Source organism: Varroa destructor, unplaced genomic scaffold (genome assembly GCF_002443255.2).
Source record: "Varroa destructor unplaced genomic scaffold, Vdes_3.0 BEIS01000004.1, whole genome shotgun sequence".
NCBI classification, from domain to species: domain Eukaryota; kingdom Metazoa; phylum Arthropoda; class Arachnida; order Mesostigmata; family Varroidae; genus Varroa; species Varroa destructor.
The window spans coordinates 14,712,626-14,738,205 of record NW_019211457.1 but is presented as its reverse complement, the minus strand read 5'-3'; the positions used below and the strand labels follow the sequence as shown (position 1 = coordinate 14,738,205).

The 25,580-nt window shown below is 38.3% G+C and overlaps 2 protein-coding genes across 10 annotated transcripts in view; one reads left to right on the top strand and one right to left on the bottom strand.

The window, feature by feature from the left end:
- The first annotated feature begins 7 nt into the window (after positions 1-7).
- Positions 8-2,503, top strand: Polr2F (RNA polymerase II subunit RpII18). Its single transcript, XM_022801993.2, has 3 exons — positions 8-274; positions 1,480-1,709; positions 2,103-2,503. The coding sequence occupies exons 1-3, from the start codon at positions 211-213 to the stop codon at positions 2,202-2,204; spliced, it is 396 nt and encodes a 131-aa protein (XP_022657728.1). The 5' UTR covers positions 8-210; the 3' UTR covers positions 2,205-2,503.
- A 685-nt stretch (positions 2,504-3,188) lies between these two features.
- Cdc50 (cell cycle control protein 50A) overlaps positions 3,189-25,580 on the bottom strand; it is a 49,404-nt gene continuing 27,012 nt past the window's right edge. For 4 of the 9 annotated variants that reach the window (XM_086986279.1, XM_086986280.1, XM_086986281.1 and 1 more), the window contains 7 exons: positions 16,063-16,205; positions 15,627-15,729; positions 14,200-14,488; positions 13,648-13,890; positions 12,910-13,104; positions 7,758-10,183; positions 3,189-6,771 (listed from right to left, as the gene is read on the bottom strand). In XM_086986279.1, coding sequence (XP_086842405.1) covers positions 9,964-10,183; positions 12,910-13,104; positions 13,648-13,890; positions 14,200-14,488; positions 15,627-15,729; positions 16,063-16,205 — 1,193 coding nt within the window. In that variant the 3' untranslated portion in view covers positions 3,189-6,771; positions 7,758-9,963. Of the gene's footprint in view, positions 6,772-7,757; positions 10,184-12,909; positions 13,105-13,647; positions 13,891-14,199; positions 14,489-15,626; positions 15,730-16,062; positions 16,206-17,127; positions 19,420-21,270; positions 22,543-25,580 lie in introns of those variants that run through there. The other 5 variants (XM_086986278.1, XM_086986277.1, XM_086986275.1 and 2 more) reach the window with 5 other exon arrangements.

Sequence of the window (25,580 nt, the reverse complement as noted above, 5' to 3'; positions counted from 1 at the left end):
TTGTTTTTATTATTATTATCATAAAAGTGGCGTTTTACAGCAGCCATTTGTCAAAAACATGAGAGCATAAATTGAGTATAAATTAAGTGAGGTTCACATTGCGTAAATTGTCTTTAACAAGTTTTAATAACACGTTTTTTACGGTGTGATTGTTTTGTGATTTAATTTAAAGTGAGTCTCTGGTCCTCGCAGTGAGTCGATACGGTCAATATGGGAGATGAATACGAATATGAACCCGAGGATCTCGGCGAGGAGATGGGAGACGATGACATTGGTGAGCGATGTTTGTTAAAAAGAAGCTAAAAAAGGCGAAAAGTTGAATTTATACTGATAGCTGCGATGATATCATTGTGTAGCAAATATTAAAATGTTTTTCTTCTTTTCAAATCGAAGCCTTCATAGGGGCCTCATTTTATGTGCATCTTCGGCGCATTGTTGGATCATATACGCTTGGACATGGTACATGCTGAGCACTTTTCACGCAACACTATTGACACAGAAATATATCGATTTGATAATATATCAGCGCAGACAATGCTGGTAGCCGTTCGGGATTCGTAAACATTTGGTACGGTGTTATCTTCATGAATGGAAAACACGACAAGGGTTACTGCTGTCGGTTTATGATATATAAACGAACGCAAACTCTACGAGCAAAACACTTGTCTGGTTGGTACTGTGTTGCGTGAGCAGAATAAGTCAACCCAATCCTTGTTTTGTAAAGGACATTTCAGGTTTCACAAATCCGGCTGCCTAGACTGCCCCTGATAGTCTAGTAGGTAATGCGTTTGCCTGCAAATCTAATTTACGTAGGATACGTTGTGATGCAAGTTCGAATCTGAACGTAGAGACATCGTTTCCTGCTGGGAATCAGCCGTCTGATAGAATACCTAACGGCGGTACCGGACGAAGTATTTTTTAGACTTGTAGTGGTCTAGATCTTAAATCGATAGAGAATATTTTTAATAATGTTATCTGAGTAGGATTCTACGGGAAAATTTTACGCGAAATTTTTGTTTAGATAGAAACATTAATTTGGACTATGGTAATACTGTTGAGGCATCACAGTCTTTACTTTTAGAGCAAATAAGTAACGAGCTCCGAACGAAGGCTGAACATATTTTAGCTCTGGGAAAAGGCTACAGAAAAATTATTTGGTCGCGCTGAAACTTTTTTCGACCACAGCTTGTATAATGCAATATTTGCTGTTGAACGTCTAGAACGTAGCTGGTTTTCGAATTTTCGATTCTTTGGTGATACTGATTGCTGCAAAACGAATATAGCTTGAACATGCTGTCGTACTCCAACAGCACCTGATAATTTCCATGTTTATTCTTCAAACTTGTCGTGTATTCCTATTATTATGGAGCTCAAGTTGCGAACGGCATAATGGACACATGTATAATGTAGGTACTTCGATAAAATAGGTGATAAAATACTAATTGAGCTACTTTCCCGTTTCGGTGTCGGCGCATGAAGGAGGCGACGAGGCACTGGATGAATACGACGCAGGTGGTGCTGGGGGACCTGCAGAAGGTGGCGACGGGCCGGGTGAGAAGACCGAGAATGAAAACCGAATCACGACTCAATACATGACCAAATACGAGCGTGCACGGGTTCTGGGAACTCGAGCCCTGCAGATCGCCATGGGAGCTCCTGTCATGGTTGAACTCGAGGGCGAAACCGACCCACTTCAGATTGCCAAAAAGGTTAGACAAGTGTAAAAATATTCTTGAAAATGTAGTATAACTCACAGCGAATTTCGTATGATAGCATGGTATTTGCTGGGTGCAGAACAACAACAGTTAATCATCATCAATCGATTGTTAATGAGAATTAAGTAGCCTCGTGTAGATGTCGCACACAAGTTTATGTAACCATGGCTGTTGCAAGAGAGGATATTGACAATAGTTTCCATGCTGGAAATCGATCTATCAGTCCATTTATTGATTCGTCGTAATCGTCGTAAGATACAGTGCAAGATGACTGATGTCTATGGATAAGAGCCGCACCTGTGAATTATGGTCTTTCATAGTGTATATTGTGCTAAAAGCTGTTATTTCATATATAAATTCCTCGTACCCTTTTTTGTCACATTGCAGGAACTCAAGGTTCGCAAAATTCCCATTACAATTCGGCGTTATCTTCCCGACGGTTCATTCGAGGACTGGGGAATTGATGAGCTCATTATCACGGATCATTAATGGCTGCCCAACAGAGGTCAGAGAGATCCATATCGACCTCGTCATCACTAATATCAGAAGTAACACAAGAGTAAAAATGTGAATATTGAAAGCCGACTATGACTGCCCGAGCTTACTACGTGTGAGCTCGCGTCACCGCGCGACATCATAGCACGTATCGAATATAGCGGAAAACGTGGTTTGTCCATAACAAGGACATTTTGGAAAAACGTTTGCCATTAATGTGATAAAAACAGGTCAGACGTAATTACTGCAAATACAATGTAATAAAGAGAAAAGGTGTTAATACAATTATAGTATATTGCTGTGTAATCCTTATACGTAATGTGCACATGCTAATTGTGTGCCGAAAAATCAGCTTAAACTCTTTCCTGACCACGTGTCTTTGTTTGAACGTGTTTGAAACTCACCACTTGTCCAACTTCGCAATTTTTCGTTTCCCTGCAATTGCAAGTGGCGAAAAACCTGCTCCTAAGCATGACTTGGAAGCATTCCCATTTTATTTAGAAGTATCACGTATACATTTAATGTATTTAAACCCTGTTAGTATAGTTATAAGGCATTTGCTGAATGAACCTAACGGCTTGGACTCGAAACCAAGGTGCTTTTTGTCCTAGAAGGGACGTTTATCGATAATAGCAATAATGTTACCGGTATTTACCATCAAATAGTCTTGGTACCATCGTTTTAAGTGTTTGTTCTTAGATACGTTGTTAAGATCAGGAATCCATAGTGCTTCTAACTATTATGGTACGAGCACCTAAGGTTTAGTACAAAATTCCTATTTAAAATTGCTGAAAGTAGTTTGCCCAATACGACATGAGCGAAGTGAATAAAGAAAATTATTTCATTTACTTAGCTGAATAGTCAGAGTCAATTTCTGCGTCATAACAGAACAGATACTAAATCGAAAATCTGCTCTGCTTTTATTTTTTTTTTTAGAATTATACGGTTCTATCTTCGATCCTGAAAAAAAAACACTGCTTATATCTCTTTTATCTCTACAGCAACATTTTTATTTTTTTCATCACTTGTCATTGTTTTTTTTGCAATAACTTTTAGTATATATATATATATATATATATATACCTGACAAAGGCCACCAGGAAAATGTAATAATATCTGTTAAAATAAATTAAGTGTACAGCGCTCAAAGTTCTCTGGCTTTTAATTCCAGGTAAGTCGCTAGTAGGAACGGTATTTTTATGGATGCGTGTCTACGTGTTAATATGTATATATTATAAATTTAAGTGCACTTGACGGCTTTTCTCGACTTTTTTCATAGTAGAGTTTATATCTCTACATACATAGCCTCTCATTCCTTCACTTCGTACATTTCCTGGAAATCACGGTTATTCACCTTGACGCTATTTGCATATAACTCATCTTTCTATACTATTATATTAGTCTGCTCCTTTCAATTTGAAGTTTTATGTCTCTGTCACAGAGAACATTGATAAGGCCACGAAGTCCCGTCACATATTTCCGACATGGAACTTGTCCGAATCGATCTGCTCGTACCGTATTCAGTCATGTCTGATTACCCGTCGTCTCTTAAGCTTCAACGACAACAAATTCTTGTTTGTCACTTTGTAGAGCCTTCTACAACTCGTTTCACTAGTACAACCCATACGCAGTCCTTTGTTCCTTACGGAGGACGCAATACGAATCAGGTAATGTTGGAGGTCAACCATTTAAAGGCATGAGGAATTTATATATTGACATGACCTTAGGAACTGTGTGTCGTTCTACACAGTCCTAACAGGTGGCAACGACATCGAAATGAGAAATGAAACGTACTATTTAACAGAACATGGTGAACAAATTTTCAATGCAGGAAGCGCTTTCATTTCGTGAATTGGTTCCTGTGTCCGGAAAAAATTGTTTTTTGAATTCAATGGGTGAACTTTGTTCCTGCAGTTGATTAGCGAGGCTGGATATCTCGGAACGCGGAGTCTGTCCAGCCAAACAACTTTTTGAAATCCACTCTTATTATAAGCGCAACCTGAACCAATTTGTTTCATAATTTTCACTAATGTAGTATCACACTCAATAGTACCGCCCTCTTTTATGCAATAGTGTGCAATAACTAGATGATTTCTCTTATATAGGTAATGAGTTACAGTACCACTGATAACAGTAGTAGTAGGAAGCCACTGCGACGCATATCAAAGCAGTTTCATCATTCTTTCCAACGTTCTCCATGGTTTTCTTTATTTTTGATGTGTCTTTACCCCACCAAAATAAGTCCTTAGCAAGATAACCCAGGTGCCCTGTTCAAGATATTCAAGCGTAATGATGTGTTGGTTCGAGGTTTACTGCACGACGACAAATTGCTTGCCGAATGAGCCGTTCTGTAAACCCATATAGCACAAGAACTGATACACATATTCTTCTCACCTCGAATCTCAATTCGCGAGTTGATTTTTTTAACTCAATTTGCATAGAAAGTATCGCAGATCATATGTTTTCCATGTTTCGAATAGCCAACCTCAATTTTATTTTTTTCTACTAATTTTTTTATGCTGGAAGTTTGATTTTCAAAATTGTGCTCGTAATTTGTTGGTTTCACTTGCACTTAGGCTGGTTGCACACTGCTGTGACATTCCACGCATTAATGATACTAATTAATAGTGGACTGACGTTACCCTGGCATAGATACATACAGTCTATCCTGCCGTCGTTCACTAAGTAGCAGCATTTTTTTTTATCATTAGAATGGCGACTCTGCCAAACACACTAGCACACAAACGTCCATCACAGCGCTATACCATGCAATTCTGCCGTATCGTTGAAAACGGCGAAGAGTTTTCTGTAAAGATTTGCAAATCTCCTCCGACAATATTTGGATAGATGTTTCAAATTCATTTGCCGGACATTGTCTCACGTCCACTGGTGTTAACGCCACATGTCATTTAACATGGTTTTATTTCGACAGTAATTATGCGGCGTGTCATTTCGTAATTAGCTCATTCTGACCTTTCTTTTTTAATTTTAACACGACTTTAGAAACCTGCTCTACGCCGCCGCTAGTCTAGATGTCTTGCAACTCTCCCTGCTTTTACGCAGCATTGCTAGCCTTAAATGATATTGCACTCAGTGAACTAAATAAATTGGAGACAAACAATCCTTTCTGCGTTTGAGTGCCATCTCATCAACGCGATTAGTTCCACAAAATGTATGATTCTTGGTCGTAACTACATCAGTAAGGCAGGACAACACAAGCCATAAATTAGCTACTAGAAAACGCTTATGCAATCTCTTTTATACAAAATTTGTTTAGTAATTAACCAAAAAGACAACAAAAATATCAATATAGCTTAGAATACAGAAACATCATAGTTTCCGTAGATTTTCCATGAACACGCGGCGCATTGCGGTCATGCGCTGCCTTATTCATAATGTTTACAGTCGATTATTATCACCACTGCAAAACACATTATTAAGTAGTAATAATTACAGCAAGCGTAAATCCTAATTTAGACCTTTGTAAAAAATTCAATAGCCATTATAACAGTAATAATGATATTAGGTCATAATAATAACAAGATTGACAGCTGGCACGGTAAAAAGGGTAAACACATTATAGTACATATCTTTCCATCATTAAACTCTATTGTATTTGCGATTTAGCACCGAAGAGACTAAATTTCTCCCTTTTACTCTCATTTTTTTGGTTTTTACTTCGATACATAATGAATAGTGCTAGCACATAAGTTCTCTTCGACCGCATCACTTTAAATTGTTCCCTATAAATTTTCTTTGACCGCATCACTTTAGACTGTTCCGTAGAACCCCGTAATTTGCAGGAATCCCTTTAATTTGATTTTCCAGCAGATCGTTAAACCTTTTTGACATGCTTCACACTTACTCATGTATAGTTCTTACTCTTTCATTACTTTTTCGTAACAGACTTTCGTTACTTTGCAATAATAATAATCTTCGAAGCAGCAGTAATAGAAATAATAATGTCTAGTAGTAGATACAGTTCATTTTGTGGTTCGGTTTGAACTTAGATTTTATAGAATTTTATACAATATCTTATTTCACAAATTACTGTTACTGATATAGATGATTCTGATACGTATATACATCACATAGTATTACTGCCGTCATTAATATTATCATTTACATCAGCCTGCGTTCCGGTCACGTCTATTATCATTAGGACGATAATTATAGTAACAATGTTTTGTCTTCTATTAGCCATAGATATGCCGAACTCTAATACAGTACTGGTAGCAGAAGCAGCGGTAGCTTCGGTAGTCTGTCAGTGCTCGCGATTTGGCCGGACAAGTACTGAGTGTTCTCTGATGTGTTGTTTAACCAGCCCACGGCTGTGCACTAGCGGCTGAAACGTTGGGTACGTTACCCGCCCCCATCATCGACTATATTTCGCCTGCTGGAAATCTTAGAAGCTGCAACGCCTACAAAAAAGGCCGTTTGGCTTAGCTCAGACCTTTATGGAATTTACTGCGTAGCCAACGATGCAGTGTACCCTTTGGCCGACCCACACGTGCCAGCTCAATACGGTGTCCTACCAGTAATACTGATCAAATCCCTTGTACTGAAATATAAAAGAGATGATTCGTATAGAATAGTGTTAGTTGCGACATAAATAGAAGATAGGTATTTGTATGCATTGGCGATAGAAATATTACAGAGACACAAATTCACATGTGGCATAGGATGAAATTAAGACAAACAAATGCGGAAAATTTTCAATGATCAGGTCGTTTTAAACGAACTTTCACAGTGATATAGGCACATGTATATGTACATATAAGGACAAGCATTACATGCATTCACTATAAGTTATACATGGCTGCCTGATGCAATGCAAATTCAATTTTGAATGTAAAATTCGAAATATATTTATCTAAGTTCGATACGGTTAATACAATTATAAGACTGTATTATGAAAACTTCGATATTACATCGATCTATATTTCGGTATCGCCAGCGAGCGTATCTTCGATATTGACATCTCCTGAGTGAGCTACTTCAAAGCCTTTGTCAGCAGCGTTAGAATATCAAATTTTCGCCTTAATATTCTAGGTTAGTTTGTCTTCGAACAGCTTGAACTATCCCAAGATCCTAATTAGGGCCATCCTCTGGTCTCTTAATGCGATGATGATCTCTATGATTTAACACATTGTATACGCACTGACATAATGAGTACGTGTAAATCATGAACTATTTATAAATTTTTACCATTTATACTAAGCATCCAAATTCGAGGGAAGTTAGCATTTTTAAAAAAGTCCGTTTCGATAAAGTAACGCTGCTGCTAGATGTGGCCGTACCAGCATTTGGATCCAAATTTAGCTTCCTTAAGTTAGAGAGCAATTAGTTAAAATTGGTCAATGCTACGTATTTTAGTTAAGCGTTGTTTCACAGTCTGGGCAGTGCCAAACGGGTAGACGTGCAACGTGTTGAAAGCATTTACCTACTCGACAGTATCATTATCCTTTTAGTCGCCATAGTTATCATCAGCAGTAGCATGCAACAAGAATGAATGCAGTTACAATTGAATCGCGACATATTACTTACGTTTCTGGAATGCTTAGAGAGAAAGTAGCAGAGTTTGAGTAACGTTTCGCTTGCAATACACCTTTTTTGCGTTTTCAGTATCCTATTTGCCTGCTGTATCATTTTCTTTTGCCTGCCTTTCTGGAGTGCGTTATTTGCCCGTTTTATTTTGTTTTTCTCGGAATATTTGTCTGCTTTAGCGGCCTCCGTCCGAAGCAGTCGTCGGCCGGATGACACGGAGGAATGTTTCTCATTCCAGGAGACTTGTTAATAGCTTGTTAATTGTTACCTTAATAACATTCATAGTTCTGCTGAAGACTCGTGTTTTTCTGCTCTCTGGGAGTTGACACAATTTGTCTGCAGCTAGTCGAACATATATATGCATATATACCGTATAGGACAAAAGTTTCTGGACAGTTTGAAAAGTCAAAAAAATTCTATTTGACATCTGTTAGCAATAGCGAATTAATAATATAAGGCCGGATTTAACCATAGCACACATTTGCAACGAGCGCACCCTTTTCAAACTACCCAGAGACTTTGGCCAGTATATATAAATATATATTACTGTTTGAATTTAGCACTAGTTGTTATTACAGGTGTCGCTGATTTCAAGTGAGTTAATTGTGATTGGTGGAAAATTATGTTGTGCTTATTGCAATGTTTTTGTTATTTGATTCTTCATGGAGCTCATTACGTCGTCTGCTACGCAAGTAATATGACCGGTATGGCGCTGTGTAGATGAACATAGAACATATGATTATGTAATAAATTAGAAGCACGGATGGAAGAGAAAATACAACTATCAGTTTAGTTAAAACGAGCTCGAGGCTGCTGTGAGCGATGAGGATGCATGTAATTCAATTAGCGGTATTCAGGGGCATGGTAACGTACAGCTTGTGTGGCAAGAGCCATAAAAACGCTTCCTCTTCGCACATTTGATGCTGTATTCATGTACAGGGTGATCAACAACTGCCCTGCAGTTTATTTTAATCGTAGGTTTAGTTAACTATCGAAATTGTTTTTATTTGGCACCCATTAAAATATTCTTCGCTAGCTTCCAGTTTACTGCTGAAGCAATCGAGTAATTCTGGTCAAGCCTAAATTTGAACACGTTCAAATGAGCCAGAAGAGCAACATGCAGCCAAGTACATACATACACCTCTAACTACCCGCCCTTAGGAACGCAGAGTAATTCACTTTTGAGGTCTTGCAATCCCGACTTCAACTCTTTTTTATTGCACCCCATACATAATGCTAATGTTATGTTTCTGGTATTAATGACACAGGTTGCATACAGCGGTGCATTTAATAACGAAGTAATGACAGGGGTGGCCCTCCCCGCAGTGTTCGCTAACAGTAAATTATACTCAATTTTGAGTATAGTTGACTATTCATTGTTAGCGCACAAACAATTACAATCTTCAGCATGCGCCATGTTGCTATGGTTACGCTGTGTATGCGTGATTCACTCAAAGATGAACTGTACATTACCCGGTTTGTAATTTTCCCAGCAAACAGAGTGTCGGCGAAAAATGACGAGGAAATACTTAGATGTTAGAAGGACGGCAAAAAACTACGAAAAGAAGATAAGTAGTAGAATAGCCAAATGGTAGGTTTCTACCGCCTCGAGGTGAAGTCGAGAAGCTACTAGATTCAGAAAAAGCAAAAGTCGGAGGCCACTTCAAATTGAGTTCAATGAAGTGACAAGTTTTACAAACACAATTTGTCGTTGTGTTTATGATACAGTACCCCCCAATACTGTTGACTGCTTCTACCTCAGGATATTAATACCATAGTTATAGCGGAGTACTGCCTAGAACCTGAAGACGATGGCTTCAAATAGAGAAAAGCTGGTAAACTTTTCAGAAAAAATTATACAATTCTATCAATCGGCGACACAAGATGTTGAACAAGCGTTCGAACGCCCATTAAGCGCTTAGGCCGCTGCAATCAAAGCCATGAAGACTTCGCGTAGAGTCTTCCACGATGCGTGCGTACAAGCACCCATACGCAAACGCATCACACATAGATAGAGACAGACATACAGACACGATTTTGACTTAAGCGCGCACCAGTCACGTATTTGGTTGATTTTTATCACCTTGAAAAAAACGGCGTCAGAGTTGGTAACAGAGACATTTTCTTTTTTTCACAGAGCAGTAACGGGTTGACGGCTTGAAGCGTCCTGCATGCCGGGCGCGACGCAGCACCCGGATAGGTGACGCTACAAGTGCAAATTCGATGACGACTGTAAGGACGGAACTACTTTAATATTCTCGGTCTCAGTACGAGGGGAGCCAGCGACTCCGTCAATATGATCAACAACAGCAACCAATTCGACGGTGTGGCTGTCCCGCTTCTTCCCGATAACAGCGGTTCGGAAAGGCAAAGCCGTATCGACCTGCAGAAATAAGCCATGCTGCTCAAGAACCTTTTTCCACCGACTAAAAGTTATAGGAAAGTGCGCGTTGGCGTGGACGCGCGGCGGCAGACCGAGATTGGTCGCATTCGCATTTTATTGGTAACGTTTTTTTAAGGTAAATTTTAATGTATTCAAGGCAGATGAAGTATCGGGTCAGATTATGCATTGTGATGGTACCGCGTATCATGACAAAAACAGCCCCAGATAAAGAGTAAATGAGGTAATAGCGTAGAACAAGAAACGTTTATTATGATGCAGGACGACGATTTGGGTTGAATGTATGTTTGTGACGTACAGTAGAGAAAGTTAGAAGTATCCGCGGAAATAATAGTGTTATTTTTCGCGTTTTTTGCGTCGCGAACAGTAGCGGATAGATTTCATAAATGCGATTAGTCAGAGGGTATTATCGTCGGTGGCACATCAATGTAGAGCGGCAAATGTACAGGGACGAAAAGATTGAGTGTCAAACGAGAGACAAAAAGTAAATTTGAAACGAAAGAAAGATAAGAGAAGATGTGTATATTTTCATTGTAGTTATAGTAATGGCGACAATTGAGATTATCAATGTGATTTTAAATTGTAGTAGTTAAATCGTTTGTGGTAGTCATTATCGAAGTTGTTGTAAGTGCAGCACACGGCAAAGACGCGGACAGAGAATGTGCGGGCAGAGCACCGGGAATCACAAAAAAAAACAACAAATATATACTGGTCTTAGTCTGTTAGCTCAAACTAGGTTACAGATTTGTACTGTCGATATTGTTGGTTGTTAAACGCGTTTTTCTTCTTATCTCTTATAGAAGATCGCGTGTTCTTTTATAGGATGTCTTAAAAAAAGAGTCAGCCTGTTGTTTTTATCTACTTCTACAGATACAATAATGAATAGTGTCTCGCTGCACAAAGCTCGTGCGGTCGTTGAAAAAAAGAGTTTAAAGAACATTTCCACAGAATGCACAACAGTGTATAAATGTTACCAATTGAATGGTGTTTTGGTTGACATCTATGTTGCATTTCCAGATTTAATTTTCTATAAGCATGTTACCACATTGTATTTATTTCGGGAAACTTATTGTGAAATATATGCTTTATTCGTATGTTTACGGTATTCTGTCAAACGTTGCGATGCCACTCTAGGGCATGACTCAGATGAATAAAAAACATCGCATAATACCACTCCGACGTTAGTTAGTCTATTAAGTTTTTTTACGTAATTTTGTACTGTGTTCTTGTTGTGTGCTGATTTCGAGAGAATGATCCCACCTTGCGCAGCGAATACGAGATTCGATTATCTTAGACTAATAGACTGTCATCGAGCACTCAGAGGGGTGATACAAACACAAGCGGTTTTTTAATCCGACAATGAATTCGAAATATACCGTATAATGCAAAAGAAGCTAGGTAAAGCTAAAGAAAAGAACTATTTATATCTCTAAAGCGGTTGAATTGATCAGTCCCGTAAGCGCTTGTAATTTTGTACATCACTGCGAACTGGCTAATCAGAAGCAGTGCATCTTCCAGAATCCATTGCAAATTAATATTGGTGCCATTAGAAGCGTTGATTTGATCGAGGTCTGCACAAACCAATCCGACGCATGAATTACAACAAGTAGTTGCTCCAACAGTGTAATTTAGTTACGTCATTTAATGACTGTGCTTTTACTTCATCCTGTTTGATCCTGCGTCAGTCATAGCATTACTATAAGACAAATAGGTCTATGTGAAGGATGAACTAGGCTTACAATGAAAAGTGTCTACAGAATCCCTCTTAACGTAATGCCATCTCATTCAAGCAGACTAAATGGTAGCAAAAGATGCCAAATTAAGCACTAGGACAAATGGAGACTGTGAAATTCGTCGTCCGGGAACAATGCTTATCAACCTTTAAAGCCGGTGTGCATGGTGAGTAGGGTGCTGGGATCATTTTAGGATACTATTGTGTATGTTATTTCATTGTAAGTTGCTATAAACTACTATAAAAAGTATTCGTTTAGCGCAGCTATAGCTAATTTTGAACTCTTTGAAGCAGCAATATTTTGCTAAATATTTAGTTATTCATTGAAAGGGTCTCATATGAAATTCAAGGTTAACATTTATTGCTAAAAGTATCATATATTACAGTTATGCGTATAACAAAGTTAAACACAAAGCGGATGATTGTGATGTGCGATTAAAGAAAAATAAAGTGAGGAATCGAAGGGTTTTGAATGCAAACAGGGATAGACATTCGAAACTGCTGTCATCGCCAGCGAAACCGATCCTTTTTATCACCTTTTAGGCATTTAACGCTTTATGGGGACTTTATATCTAGAATGAGATGTTACCCAATAAAGGATACGGTCCAGTCACTAAGGAATACCTGGACTCATTGATTTGATGACGCTAAATCGTTAACAAAATATATGTAGTTTGTAAAAGAGAAAAATAATCTCGTAATTAGCCTTGAAAGTAAGACTTCAAGGCTTATAGCTATGAAATTAATTATTTTTTGTTCAACTAAAGTCACACTCGACCAACAAATGACTTACTCAGCGTCACCGTGTTCGTAATCTAGCTTAAGCTGAGGATTAACGATTATTTTGGTACACCCAAGCAACCAGTTGTAGCAACCTAGACAAAACTACCTAATATTAAACAGTCAAAAAAAAATTCACGCTTCCGCTTTCTTGATACACGTACCAAGAACGTGTTAGTAGATGAACTTACACTATGTTGTCTGTTATGCTTCAGGCTGGCCTTTAGCTATGTACTCACTTCTTTCCGAATCGTTGATGTATGAAAAGAAATGCGACGCCAAGCACGAGGCAAATGCTCCCCACCGTTATGTACGCGATACCCAAAAATGGGTTCTTCCCTCCAAGCCAGGAAGTGTTCGACAGAATTATTCTTTTTCTGCCCTTAAAGTTCGATACTGGATAGTTGTACTCGATAACTGCCCGGTATTTGCCCCTGCGAAGGTATTTACAACAAAAGCAAGAATGGTTTTCTGATGTTGAAGCAGTTCGTAGTTGGCGATAGCAGTGATTTACTTTTCTACCTAAAGAGACGAGGTCAAAGGATATATCCAGAAAATGGGGTTTTCTGTTCTGATGTTTTCGGGGATGGCGGGGCGTTACCGTGATGACTCACCACTGTGTACAACACAGTATTGTGCAAAATACTGTATGTTGTAAAAAATGATAAACCAATCGGAAGAAACTGTGAGTTTTGCACAAACTCACACAAGAACTAAGTTACTCGAAAACGAGCCCAACGGATGCCAAACACTGACTTCCATGAGTCATTCAGTTTTTATATAAAAGAAAAAACATTGTTTACATTAGGTTAAATATAACGTAAACGAATCGCGTTAGTTAAATCAATCGACAGCAAACCGAACGTGGGGCGAAACCTGCAATCCAAAATGGTTACGTCTGATAATGCACCATTTTTCACTATGATCACCATCAGCTAGCTTAAAAAATGTTTCTAGTAAAGGCTTCTCTATCTTACTTTGGCAGTTTGTCCTTCCAGTCGCTATGGCTATGATCGATGCGAGCGTAAAGCTTGCGGAACGTCGGCAGAGCTGCTGTTCGCATCCATACTATGAGGTCTTCATTTGCAAAACCGCCCATCTCAGCAACGGTTTTATTCCAAGACGGCGGCCGAGCAGTACCATCGTAAGATGAAGCGTTGCGGAATTTCACGTTACGATCGGTCCACCATGAAATTTCATCTCGTACAATCTCAACAGGCCTAAGAACATGAGGACGATATAAAGAAAGAGATCATTGTCAAAATACAAAAAAAAGTTATATGGACTATTATTTATAAGAAAAATAAAGTTTTAAATTTATTGTTAGCGCGAGTCGCCGTGTGGCGCTTGCAATCATGTAGTTAACACTTAGTTCAGGACACACAAGCTGTATAGATATTTATTCCAAGACTTATTAAAAAACGACTTTGACCTAGAGGATTATATATGGCACTATATTCAAAGAATCTTGTGTATCTATTACTATTATTATTTGTATAGATTTCTTTTCGCTAAATATTCGCACTTACTTCCATCTATCTTTGTTCTGATCATAGAACTCCAATTTGATCGTATCATTAAACAGGCTGTTGGCGATTGCGCCGCACGGCGCAATTGGTTCACCTTTGGTATTCTTGTCAAACGGGGAGCAGTCATTGGATACGTATTTGGGATTACCCAATAGCTGTTTATCACTACGTGACTTAACATACCGCCTGTGATTCTGGTAAAAATTGCTCAGGCCGTAATAGATAAACACGTATGCCGGAAAATCTGTGTCGAGATCGATCGGTTCATAACACGTGCACTCGTATGGTCCTGTTCATAAAGCAGTAAAACGGCACCAAAAATTAGCAACGGCTAATTACTGTTAAGAATCTCTTGTTGAGCATTGTTATAGAGCATAATATCTATTTAACTATTATACATATAGATTAGCAAAGCGAAGAGTGTGTGTATCTGCCTGCCTGTCTGCCCGATTCAAACCACCCGCATAAAGTGGGTACTTTGCCCTACTTTTCTAGGTTGGTAGAAAATCATGCTAGGCTACACAGGAGATTTTAGCGATTAACTGAGCGCTTTTTACAAGCGATAGCTTGTTTTTCCCATAAGCCGTTTTTGTGATCAGTTCAGCAATGGTTGAGAATTTTGAAAGTGTTTCTATTGAAAATTGTTTTTTCGAGTTCAAGTTGGCGGGCATTGTAACGGAAATCGGACTGCCGTAGTTATGTAACTGTAACGAGGCTATAAGCTATGTTGGATGTGACCAGTTGGTGGAACAATATAACTGCAGCAACGTAAAAGAATTACTCAATTGCTATCTTACTGGAGGACAGCTGGATAGTTACAAAAACAAAACAACATTGCAGCAACATGATTACGAAAAACTTATCTCATAAATTTTTCGTAATTCTATAAATTTCTCGTAGCTCTATAAAAGTGTACATTTGCAACTGAGTTTGTGTTATCCAATGCAATACGAATTATATTAGCCAATATTAGAACCTGTTGATAAAATAACGATAGTAGCGCGACGAATATGGATGAATATTCCTGTAGGAGCATGCGATAACTGAAAATACCAACGGTATATGCGGAATAGAGTCGCTGCCACAGAATTCTATGTTGGTCCGCACTAAAACTATAGTTTACATTAGATTTGGGTCAAACGAATCAAACTAATTAAATCAATAGCAAAACGAGCACGGACGAAACTTACAACTAAGTTTACTTGCCTCTGGTAGCACATCATTTATTACAATGATTACTATCGAAAGGCAGGCAAGCAATACGACTAAATCAATATATGCTTGTATTAAGTGAACAGTAACTACTGCTAGCTCTGTTAAAACTCCGCTATAAAATGATTGTGCTGGATTTATGTGAGACTAAAAAGGTAATCAGAATTTAACCTTCTCGCCTTTAGGTATATATATATATATATATATAGTCATACCTGATCCGCTGTGCGTGCCATTGTGTAAATAAATATGGAGCTCTTCATTGCACGTTATGACATTATGGCCATCCTTGCCACAGTCTGTGTAATCCACTTGTGCCTATGTTATGAAAAGAAGAAACAAAGCAAACTTATCTTGTTTACTCATTAACAAACATTAGAATTTAAGACGGCAAATAAGGACCTGCGTGTTGTTGTTATCTTTCCACTGAGAAGAATGGTTTTGTCCTACAAAGAAGTCAATTATTCCAGATGGCAAGAAATTTAAGTATCTTCAATAATTAGCTTATTTTACATTCTATAAAGGTTATATCGAATTGTATTACCAGGAGAATTTGAATTTGCCAACCGACATTAAATAATAAAAGCGCTTTACGAAGTTTTGAGCGGAAAAATAATAATAATAAGATAATGATAATAATCGGGTTTAAACCTCGCAAACTCCCTCAGACGAGAGAAATAATAGAATTCCAACGGGTATGAAAGCGAGTCCAACGAGGAAAAACGTTGGCAGGACCGTGCCAGCAGTTAAGATGGGTTGCCACGCTCCTAGCCTCTGCTGGCGAAACGCGCTGCCTGCGAACGAGAGACAGTAAGTAATATGAAAATAGGTATTTATTAACAGCGTTAGCTAATTACTGATACTGTTCACTTTATGATATAGATAATAAATTTAGTGGTCATATGATCTTTTAATGAAAATTCTTGCAAAAGTTCGGACACGCATAATAAATATATGATGAAACATTATACTCGTGAAAGAAACCCAAATAGATCGATTGATCCGTGGTTTAATAATGTTCTTCAAGAAAACGGATCTGTTTAACCGAAGCTGTAGATTCATACTTCTTTTGTACTTGTTTTATGAGGCACATTTGTTATCTACTTTGAATTAGTGTACTTGCTGATAGTTTAATTATGTTAAACTTCTATTTTTTATCACTAAGGTACTACATACAGGCTAAACAAGGATTCATCTTTATGCGGAAAATGACTTTATGGAAGGAAATTTCTTTAATCGAATTGTTTCAGCAAAAGGATATAATCAAATCAATTCACTTTACCTTAGCCGTCCTGCAAATACCACAAAACAGGTCATACAATTTCGAACGGCCTTCTTGCGCTAATTCAAGCGGATTACATTTACATTACAGCATTTGTTTTTATTCGAAACAACTATTTTAAAGATTACCATGAAGTACCAGTTCTACCTTCTTCCCAATAACGAAGCTTATCTAGAATGGTGCGTTGTTGTTAAAGGTTAGCCCAACACGCGCGTGTTAACATTGATAGATCTAGTTGTATATAGCAACAGGATTAATATGTCAAAAGGCAACTGCTATATGCTTAAAGGTATGAACTTTACAGTTTGTCGCACTGTCTTTAAATCGCTTCAACGAAAGATGTCCCTTGGCAACTCAATTATATAACATAAGAGAAATGATAATAGCTAGTAATAAATGAAAAGAATAATTAATTAGTAGAGGCCGCTACACACAATTTACACTTGGGAAACTGCGTCCGTCGCTGTAACTCGAGTTCTGGCAGATGGAGCACCTACTTCGCACTCTGCTTTGCCGGCTATTGTTCGATGATCGTTTAGTGACCGTACTTGAAACGGGCTTTTTTACCGGCTTACTAGAATGCTTACTAACTTTCCGTATTCTCGAGTTTTTCAAATTCACAGTCCTATCAAGCTTATTGGGACTTTCCGGTGTAAATTGTGAACATTTCACTGGTCCAGGCTGCTTCGATTTCGCTGGTTTTAACTGTTTTGTCGATTTAGAGCTCCAACCTATGCTGATTGATTTGAACTGTTTAGACTCAATTGACTCAAAGAAACTTGTCACCTTAAAGATTTTTACTTTCTCAACATTCGACCTTTCCGTTGGCCTATCGGTAGGCCCAATGGGTTTCGGAGATCTAGACTTAGGGTTGTACACTGGCTGAATTCCATAGATTTCCTCGGGTTTAAGTCTACAATATTCAGATCGTTCCAACTCGTTGGATTTCACTGTACTAGCTTGTTTGGACATCGTCGTTGCGCGTGTTTGGGCTGGTCCACCAAAAAACCCCACGCTGTGTAGTTCAACCCGCACGGTACGCAATTAACCAGCAATAAATATTATATCGCAGATAGGGCCTTGCAACAGAGCTATTTAGAATATCTAGACGTTCTCACTGAGCTATTCCATCTCTGTATAGGGCATTTAAACAACTCTTTGAGGGTAGGAGAAGAACTGGGTTTGACTGTGTTTCTGGTAGAGAAAAATACGGCGGTGGCAAGACTAGTAATTGATTCATGCTTAACGAGACATGCCAAAGGGAACGATATGTAAATGCACATGTATTAATGATAAGTCAGTATTCAGTGGGATGCCATTTACTAACGATTTATTGCTTGACCTAAGAAACTGTTTGGTAAAGATGCTAATGTTAACTAGCCTCATCATGATGATTTTAGAGAAATACAAATTTTTTAAGAGCTCAAGACGAAGTAAGGACTCAATTTGTTTTTAATGAGATTCTGAGCACATCTTATGGGCGATTCTGAATATGAGTCTATTCCGTCGTTTCACAACTGAGCCTGTAACTTACGAAACTCGTCTTTGGAAGACAGTCTCGAGGAAGGCATCCGAACCTCTCGTTCCCATCTTCATCAAAACGGTAATAGAAACCATATGCTGTCTAACAACGTTTTCGAGAACCTGACAAAACATCGTGCCGCCCTCGATACGATGAACCTTCTGTCAAACATTACGTGCTGCGGGCTGATGTTGATCTTACTCTGCAGATGTGAGCTCTTTTTCAATATTCTGTTTCTTCACGCGTAAACACGTATCTCGGTATTATCATTTCCTACGGATATCTTGTATGTCACTTTTTTGTCACGTGTCACGTGAAACTTTTTTTTTCATTCTTATTGTCCCTACGTACAACTTGATAGACTTTTTCAAACGGGAACAGCTTTAATTCAGTTAGTCCAAAAGTGATTTTCTGTTAAGGTACCGCGTCACATTTGTATCGCGTTAAGCTGCTACATAACTACTTGCCGAATTTTAAATACTACTACTGACATAAATATCACATAATTACTAAGTATTATCACAGCGAAACAAAATTTGGGTTTAGGACGAACAGTTAAGGAGAGCGAAAGTAACTGTTATTTAACAATATGCATCCCACCCTTAATCGAGTCGCACCACATAGTCAATCAAATTGGCGCTAACTATAATCTGACCATAAATGTCCAGTTAGCGAAGGCAGTACAAACCGGCGGCCAAATCACCGGACAACTGAAGCTAGTCGACCCTCACCAGTTCACGACTTCATCAAATTTCAAACAAAAGCTATGGAAGAGCCCGAACTTGCTCTACCTACTATCGTTGATTGTTTTATATTATACAGTGGAGAGGTTCAGCGAAAATGTCCGGCAGCGTGACATGCTTTGTCTCGCATCGGTTATCATTTAACTGCTATTTGTATTAGAAGAGAACGCGGGCACTGTTGTAGTTATCAATGCTGCCGCTACTCTTCTGTACTTGAAAAATTATATGAGTGATTGTGTTCGCTTCCTGGTGAATATCTGATGCTTTGTATCTAGGCGCAGGCACGCGCCTTATGCATTTCGGTAGAAGGTCGCACTATTCGCCTATTTTAAAGTTCGCCTATTTTATAAGACGGAACTACTCGCCGCCCCTTTCGTCAGCAGTGACCCTGAAGCATGAGGTAGCCAGGCCATGCTAACAGCAATGTACCGACAAACATTTAAAAAACTGCAGTGAGGTGTTTCCAAATGAAGGATAGTCAACCGCACCGTGATTCGTAAATAGCGCGTTTATTTTTCGCATTTCCGTTTTTATTTCCGACGAGCGATCGATTGTACGGAATTTTGGAGGGGAATGGATGATAACATTTTTGTAAATCTAGAAGCAGTATATAATGTTTTCTTTTATAAGGTAATGCGATATGATTGTATTGGTGATGGTGATTTCATGGTGGCTGTCATTGTCTCTTTGAATCGTTTGAAACAAGGGCGCCATATTCCGTACCGTTAGGATTTTCTCCAAAGGTAACTGTTCTTTTGACAATACAAGTAGAATTTTGTATTATATCTGGACTTTCAACACGTATATCAATTTTGAAAACTGTCTCTTATAAGTTAATATTAAAATTCATAGTAAAAGAAAGGCGATTAAATTGGTAAGTACGGTTTCGTATAGATATATTATGAGGCTACTGATAGAGTAAGCCAACATACTTAGAAAAACGTTCAGGTGATTTTTTTCCATTTTATTTTTTTGTTGTCGTTATGCATTTAAAACATCGTCCCGATGGTCAAGTCAATAAATGTAGATAACTATGTAACTATTACTCTTCTTATTTGAAATATAAGTCAGATCCTCAAGCGCTTTAATCCGAAAGTGAAAGAAGCCGAGACGCACACATCTTTCGTCAATGTCATCATTTCCACTTGTCAGATACGACTTGAATTCGAGATATAGTTTCATGCGGGTAGAAGCTACCCATCTGAAGTATTGTCTAGCAACCTAAGTACCGGACGTACAGCAAAAAAACCTTTTTCACACCTCACGTACAAAATGAACCTTTTTGATTACGTGAAAACTACGGACGAAACTAACGCTGCTTGCAGAGTAATCGTTACTGAACCTGCCTTAGTTTGTTGTTCCATTGATTTAGACCCAAAGAACTAGCGAGGGAAATCCGTCGAAGTTTTTTCTCGCAACAGCATCCCGACGGGTACTGTCAAGACAAATAGAACGTATATAAGGATATAAATGCAAACGGCCGGAAATGATTGTTTTATAAATTGGCCCTAAGAAATAATCCTTTATCTAGACAGCATGTATATTCAAGTTCGTGTGTAACACCTCATCATTTTGTAACGTGACTTAGCCTACCCACAGAGAAAGTATGGCTTAGCATATATTGATTCATACAATGAATCGGAATTCTACAACCTCAACTAGCAGGTATATCACAGGAATGAAATAACAGAAGACAATATGTTGTCGGAGTATATTCGAGTATGGTCGTGATGTCGAGTTTCGGAGTAGTTATAATTTGCATGAACAACATAGGCCATACGGCATTAGATAGATCACCGCATTTGCTTAACAGCTGAATGTAGACAGATATCGGTAAAAAGTAAACCCATTGCTCAATGTAAATGTGTGTAATTGCAGAGGGTGTTTTTTTGGGCAAAAATACATCCGCCACAACTAAGTTAGAACGCTCGTTTTATAACAAGATTATAACCGATCATGCTGAACACCTACAGAAGTTCACAAAGGCTTTATTACTATATGATTTAATATTTGAAGGAACACATACTATATTGTGTGACATAGTTCTTACGACAAAAATCGCCTTTTACGAACTTCATAGTTATTTTCTGCCGTTATCACGTGTAGTGGATCGATAAGAAACCGGTCAATATTCTGTATACCTGTATTCTGTAAGTTATAGCCGGAAGTGTTTATGTAACTTATAAGTTACATAAACACTTCGGCTAGGGAACACTTTCTACGACACAACCGCCCCTTGCATGAAAGAAGTTCAGTTTTTGGTTTAATTTGTAAATAAGCAGAAAGATACTATACCCAGATATCGCACTTACGATGGGTGCAGCGAGGCCACCCAACACTCCCACAGTCGCCCACGGTGACGCACAGCCGACCTGACTGAGGTCTGTCGATCATGCGCATTTTTCTGATGTATGGTTGATTTTTTCTAGCGTGTTCTTGTTATCAGTACCTCTGCGAAGAATTATGTAGCTACGACTTCATCGCGACGCTTGCGACGTCACGATGAGGCGGTTGTGCTCTGACAGACAAACAGATTAATTAGCATGCTTTGCAAAACAACATTCGCTAAACTGCCACCTTGCCTGAAGCATCCGCGGGTGGGAAAGAGTGCTGGCATTGCATTTGTTACACAGCGAATATAAAGTAAAGTAACACAACGAAATCGAACCAACATAAAGCATAGCATTTTGAAACAAACTCCTTCGATTAATTCTAGTTAGTCTCGATTACTATGCATTTCACTGAACCGAAAATCACCAGTAGAAGTTTAAACAGTTGTAAAATACTTCAGCAGCAAAACCCAGTGAAACAATCGGCGTTGTCCAAAAGGAGTTGCTTAGCGATTGACTGAATGTCAACTGGGCCAATTTCGGGTCATTAGGAGTTGCTTTGTGGCAGTTTAAATCGATGTAGTTTCCACGGTGTTAGCGTCACGCGTTTGTCAAAAGTTCATTGATTATCGAAATGCCTGAGTTTTTCTAGGTAAAGGAATTGCCCTTTATCGACTACTAAAAAGCCAAATTGTGCGTTTAACCTAAGTCAGTTCAAGGACTCTATTTATGTCTGTGTGACACCCGATGATACTTCTGTCCAGAATTAATTTTTAAGGGTTGTTTCTAATCAAAATTGCACAAGACAAGCAGACTTTAGCTAATAGTTCGTTCTACGATAACTTACAAGACTTGTATGTATATGTGGACAAGATATGTACTCTATCCGCGCTTTAGCAGCTTGCCGCTTCCAAACATGTCCAATGCGATTCTTTCGCTTTTGTGAGCATCTATAAAGGTCTACTATTGCTGAAACTACTGACGTGACAAAGTCCATTAGTTGTTGGCTATTGTTCTGATCGAAATCGCAGTTTCGGTCCTCTAGCGCAATGCCGATATTAGTACCATCTAAAACATGCAATAGAACTATAGGCATAGACGCTTGAATTCGACTAAATTTCCTGGGCATGCTTTATCAAGGTGCTTTCGAAAGCCAAAACTTAGTGACAATTTAAGAGCAAAGAAATCGAACTCACGGATCAATAGGTCGATGCATGTCGACGAATCTAATTGGCAACTTTGCTTCAACAATAGTGCATCACAGTATACCCTGAAGTCAGTTCACCGTTTTTATATTTGAGACAACACTCTCTCAACAGCCAACGTAGTAGTTAGCATGCAAAGATCGTGAGTTATTGTTTGCTTACGATGATTTTTAATATGTAGCTTAAAGAGGTGAAGTTCGCTTTGTCGAGATCATAGATCATCTTTACTGGTGAGCCGCCGCAGGTTTATTATACATATATATATAACGATTGAAAGCAGCCCATTCTTAAAAGAATACTGCAGCAACAATGAAGGTAGAAAATGAGCATTTTGACGAAGTCTCATTTGGATATAGTCCATTTTGCAAGCGAACTCCCCTTATAATCAAAAGCTCTAAGACTAAAATGCATAAACACTGACAATATTTGCAACACTGTTCCACCTAGACCTAAATCATCATTGATTAAACTTATATTGCGACTTTTTAAAGTTTCAAAGCTCTACATATAATCTATATAATAATAGTGACATATAATATATTTTTAATTTTTTTTATTCGGCTTAACCACTAAAGCTTGACTATTTCCTCAGCAACATGATTTAGAAATGATAATCTCTTTCGATGTACAACTTGTTCAAACCTTTGGTACTCATACCTCTGATCCGTAAGTTGTATTGTGTAATCTTTTTGCGCACTGAGCTATTTGTAAATTATATTGAAAATGTTTTTGTGTTTTATGCCCTGCGGTACCTTTTTTTAGATGACTAACGGCCCCTTCCAGCACAAAATGAACTGTATAACTTCATCTGTCCGGATTCGAAACTAGGCAAGTTCACGTGGCCCTATATTTAACAAGCAAACACGTTAGTCAGTGTACTACTAGTAAATCATACTGGAAACCGCTATATGGATATGTGGGTCCGACCTTTTTAGAAAACCTCTACCAACTTTCGTTAACTGATCATGCTTATACCTGAATGTCTAAGCCAATCATGTATTTTCTTGCAGTTTTTACGTGCAACTCATTTATAACAGTTAGTTAGCACGCTTGTGTTACAAATCTAGCTATAGATTGTTAGCTACAGATTTGAGATATAATTTATATATATATATATATATATATATAAGCTGGAGCCATCAGAGACTCGAGACAAAATCTAATGGACAGTCAGCTTTTTTGAGTGTTTGTTGAATGAATTCAGCGTTCAGAAGCACAAGCTTAACATGTGATGCGTACTATTTAATTCTTTTTATTTAAAAGAAAACTAGAAAAAAATAGTGCGTTGAAACCTTGAACATTTCACACTAAAATATGAACGAGATCAACTAAGATTAGTAGTTAGCCTATTTTCTGTTTTGAAATTACTTTAGCATACATCTTTGATACCTACAGGAACAAACCGAACACATACGAAAAAGGTCATCTGATATAAATGTGGTCTACACACGACATCGCTAAAAAATAGCATAAACAGTCGACGAAAGGAAATGTATCGAAGTAACTGTATTAGATGATAGTGTAGAACGAAAAGTCATCTCCAGACTAAAAACGCATAATTTAACGTTACTCGAAAGAAATGCATAATATACTCAATGACCGTAGAAGGAATCGAGTGTTCACGTCCACTTAAGTCTGCGGCTGAACATCGACATTTTCGTAGTCATTTGATTGAATCGTAACGTATCTTATAGCATAAAATCATGTAGATGCGACAGGGAAGCTGGACGTTACCGCTAATTTCAACTGCCTTGAGGTATCCGCTTGTAGCTGATTACTGCTATGCTGCCAAAAAACGACATTAATAAGGGTCATATTCATCTAAGCCGACTAAAACCACTGTCCCATTTATGGTTAGACACTTTGGAGAGAAAAGATAGAACTAAGAAAAAGAATGAGGCAAGTAATAACATAGAGCGCTTCTAGAATGACAACCCAGCTTGATCGCACCGGACGTCTACGGTCAGTTGCAGCTACACTAGCTAGTAAGGGTTTTATGTGGCTCTTCCGCTTATCATTCCGAGATGAACGAAGATCAGTTAGAAGTAAATTGCTTTATTCTGAGCTCTTGTCGTTTGCGATTGTATTGGACAAGAAAATAGCTTAGATTTTTAAACCCATCAATATTTACAGTTAGGTAGTTTTTCGATGCGTTCAGTTTGGTCATGCTTAAACAGCCTGAATCTTGTATGGAAGGGAGAACTTTACATGAGATATCAGTAGCTAGTAATGTAAGTACGCAGAATGACTCCACCCTGAAATTGTTGCTTATCTTATTCGTTCCACCGGTTCCTTTACAGAGAAATACAAAAACTAACATCGACGGTGGAGTCCGAGCTTACTGCGTTACAGCACTTATTTATTCAAATCAATGGATCTGAAGGCGCGTCTATTTCTGTACAGCGCCATGTCAAAGAATCAGTTGTTTCTCAAATCACATCTGATTGCGATAACTGTGCTTTTAACGAAATTATTTTTGATGTAGATATACCATGAAATAAAAAAGAATCGACTTCTATGCGTGTGCATAAAACGGAACCTGTCGCGAACGTTACATCGACAGCTTAAGCGATTGAACAAGTTCCACGTATTAGATGTCATAACCTTAAGGTAACAGGTTAGCCAAAAATATTATTGAGCAACAAAGTTAGTTTCGGCTTTCCCTTGTCATTCTTATACCCGATTTCGGTGGCAACCAGTCAGTTAAAATGAATCGTTTTTTGTTGATGTGTCGCGATGTCATGACGAACATATGTGACCCTTAAGGGCACACTTATTCCATGTAATACGGATCTTATTATAAGCTTTAGTGCAGGTGGGGGCAATTAAGGCTTGAGCGAAATTCGCTACAGACGGTCTCGCTCAAATGAGACCTTTAATTAAACGCCTTGCTTACGAGTAAAAAAGGATCTTGTGCCTTCTCATTTATCAATAGCCTAGAAGCGCCATGTTGGTGAAAGCTGGTGGAGTACTCATTATTGAGATTTACCTTTCTTCACTGGGGAAAACATTTCCAAAAAAAAAATACAGTATTTATGCTTTTAAATTTTACTTTTTCTTCCTTGATTTTTCTTGTTGCTCATGTAC

Excerpts from the sequence above, each read along its gene's own strand:
- Polr2F (XM_022801993.2), top strand. The coding sequence starts at position 211 with ATGGGAGATGAATACGAATATGAACCCGAGGATCTCGGCGAGGAGATG. Across the intron at positions 275-1,479 it reads GATGGGAGACGATGACATTG|GAGGCGACGAGGCACTGGAT; the intron begins GTGAGCGATGTT and ends CGGCGCATGAAG. Across the intron at positions 1,710-2,102 it reads CACTTCAGATTGCCAAAAAG|GAACTCAAGGTTCGCAAAAT; the intron begins GTTAGACAAGTG and ends GTCACATTGCAG.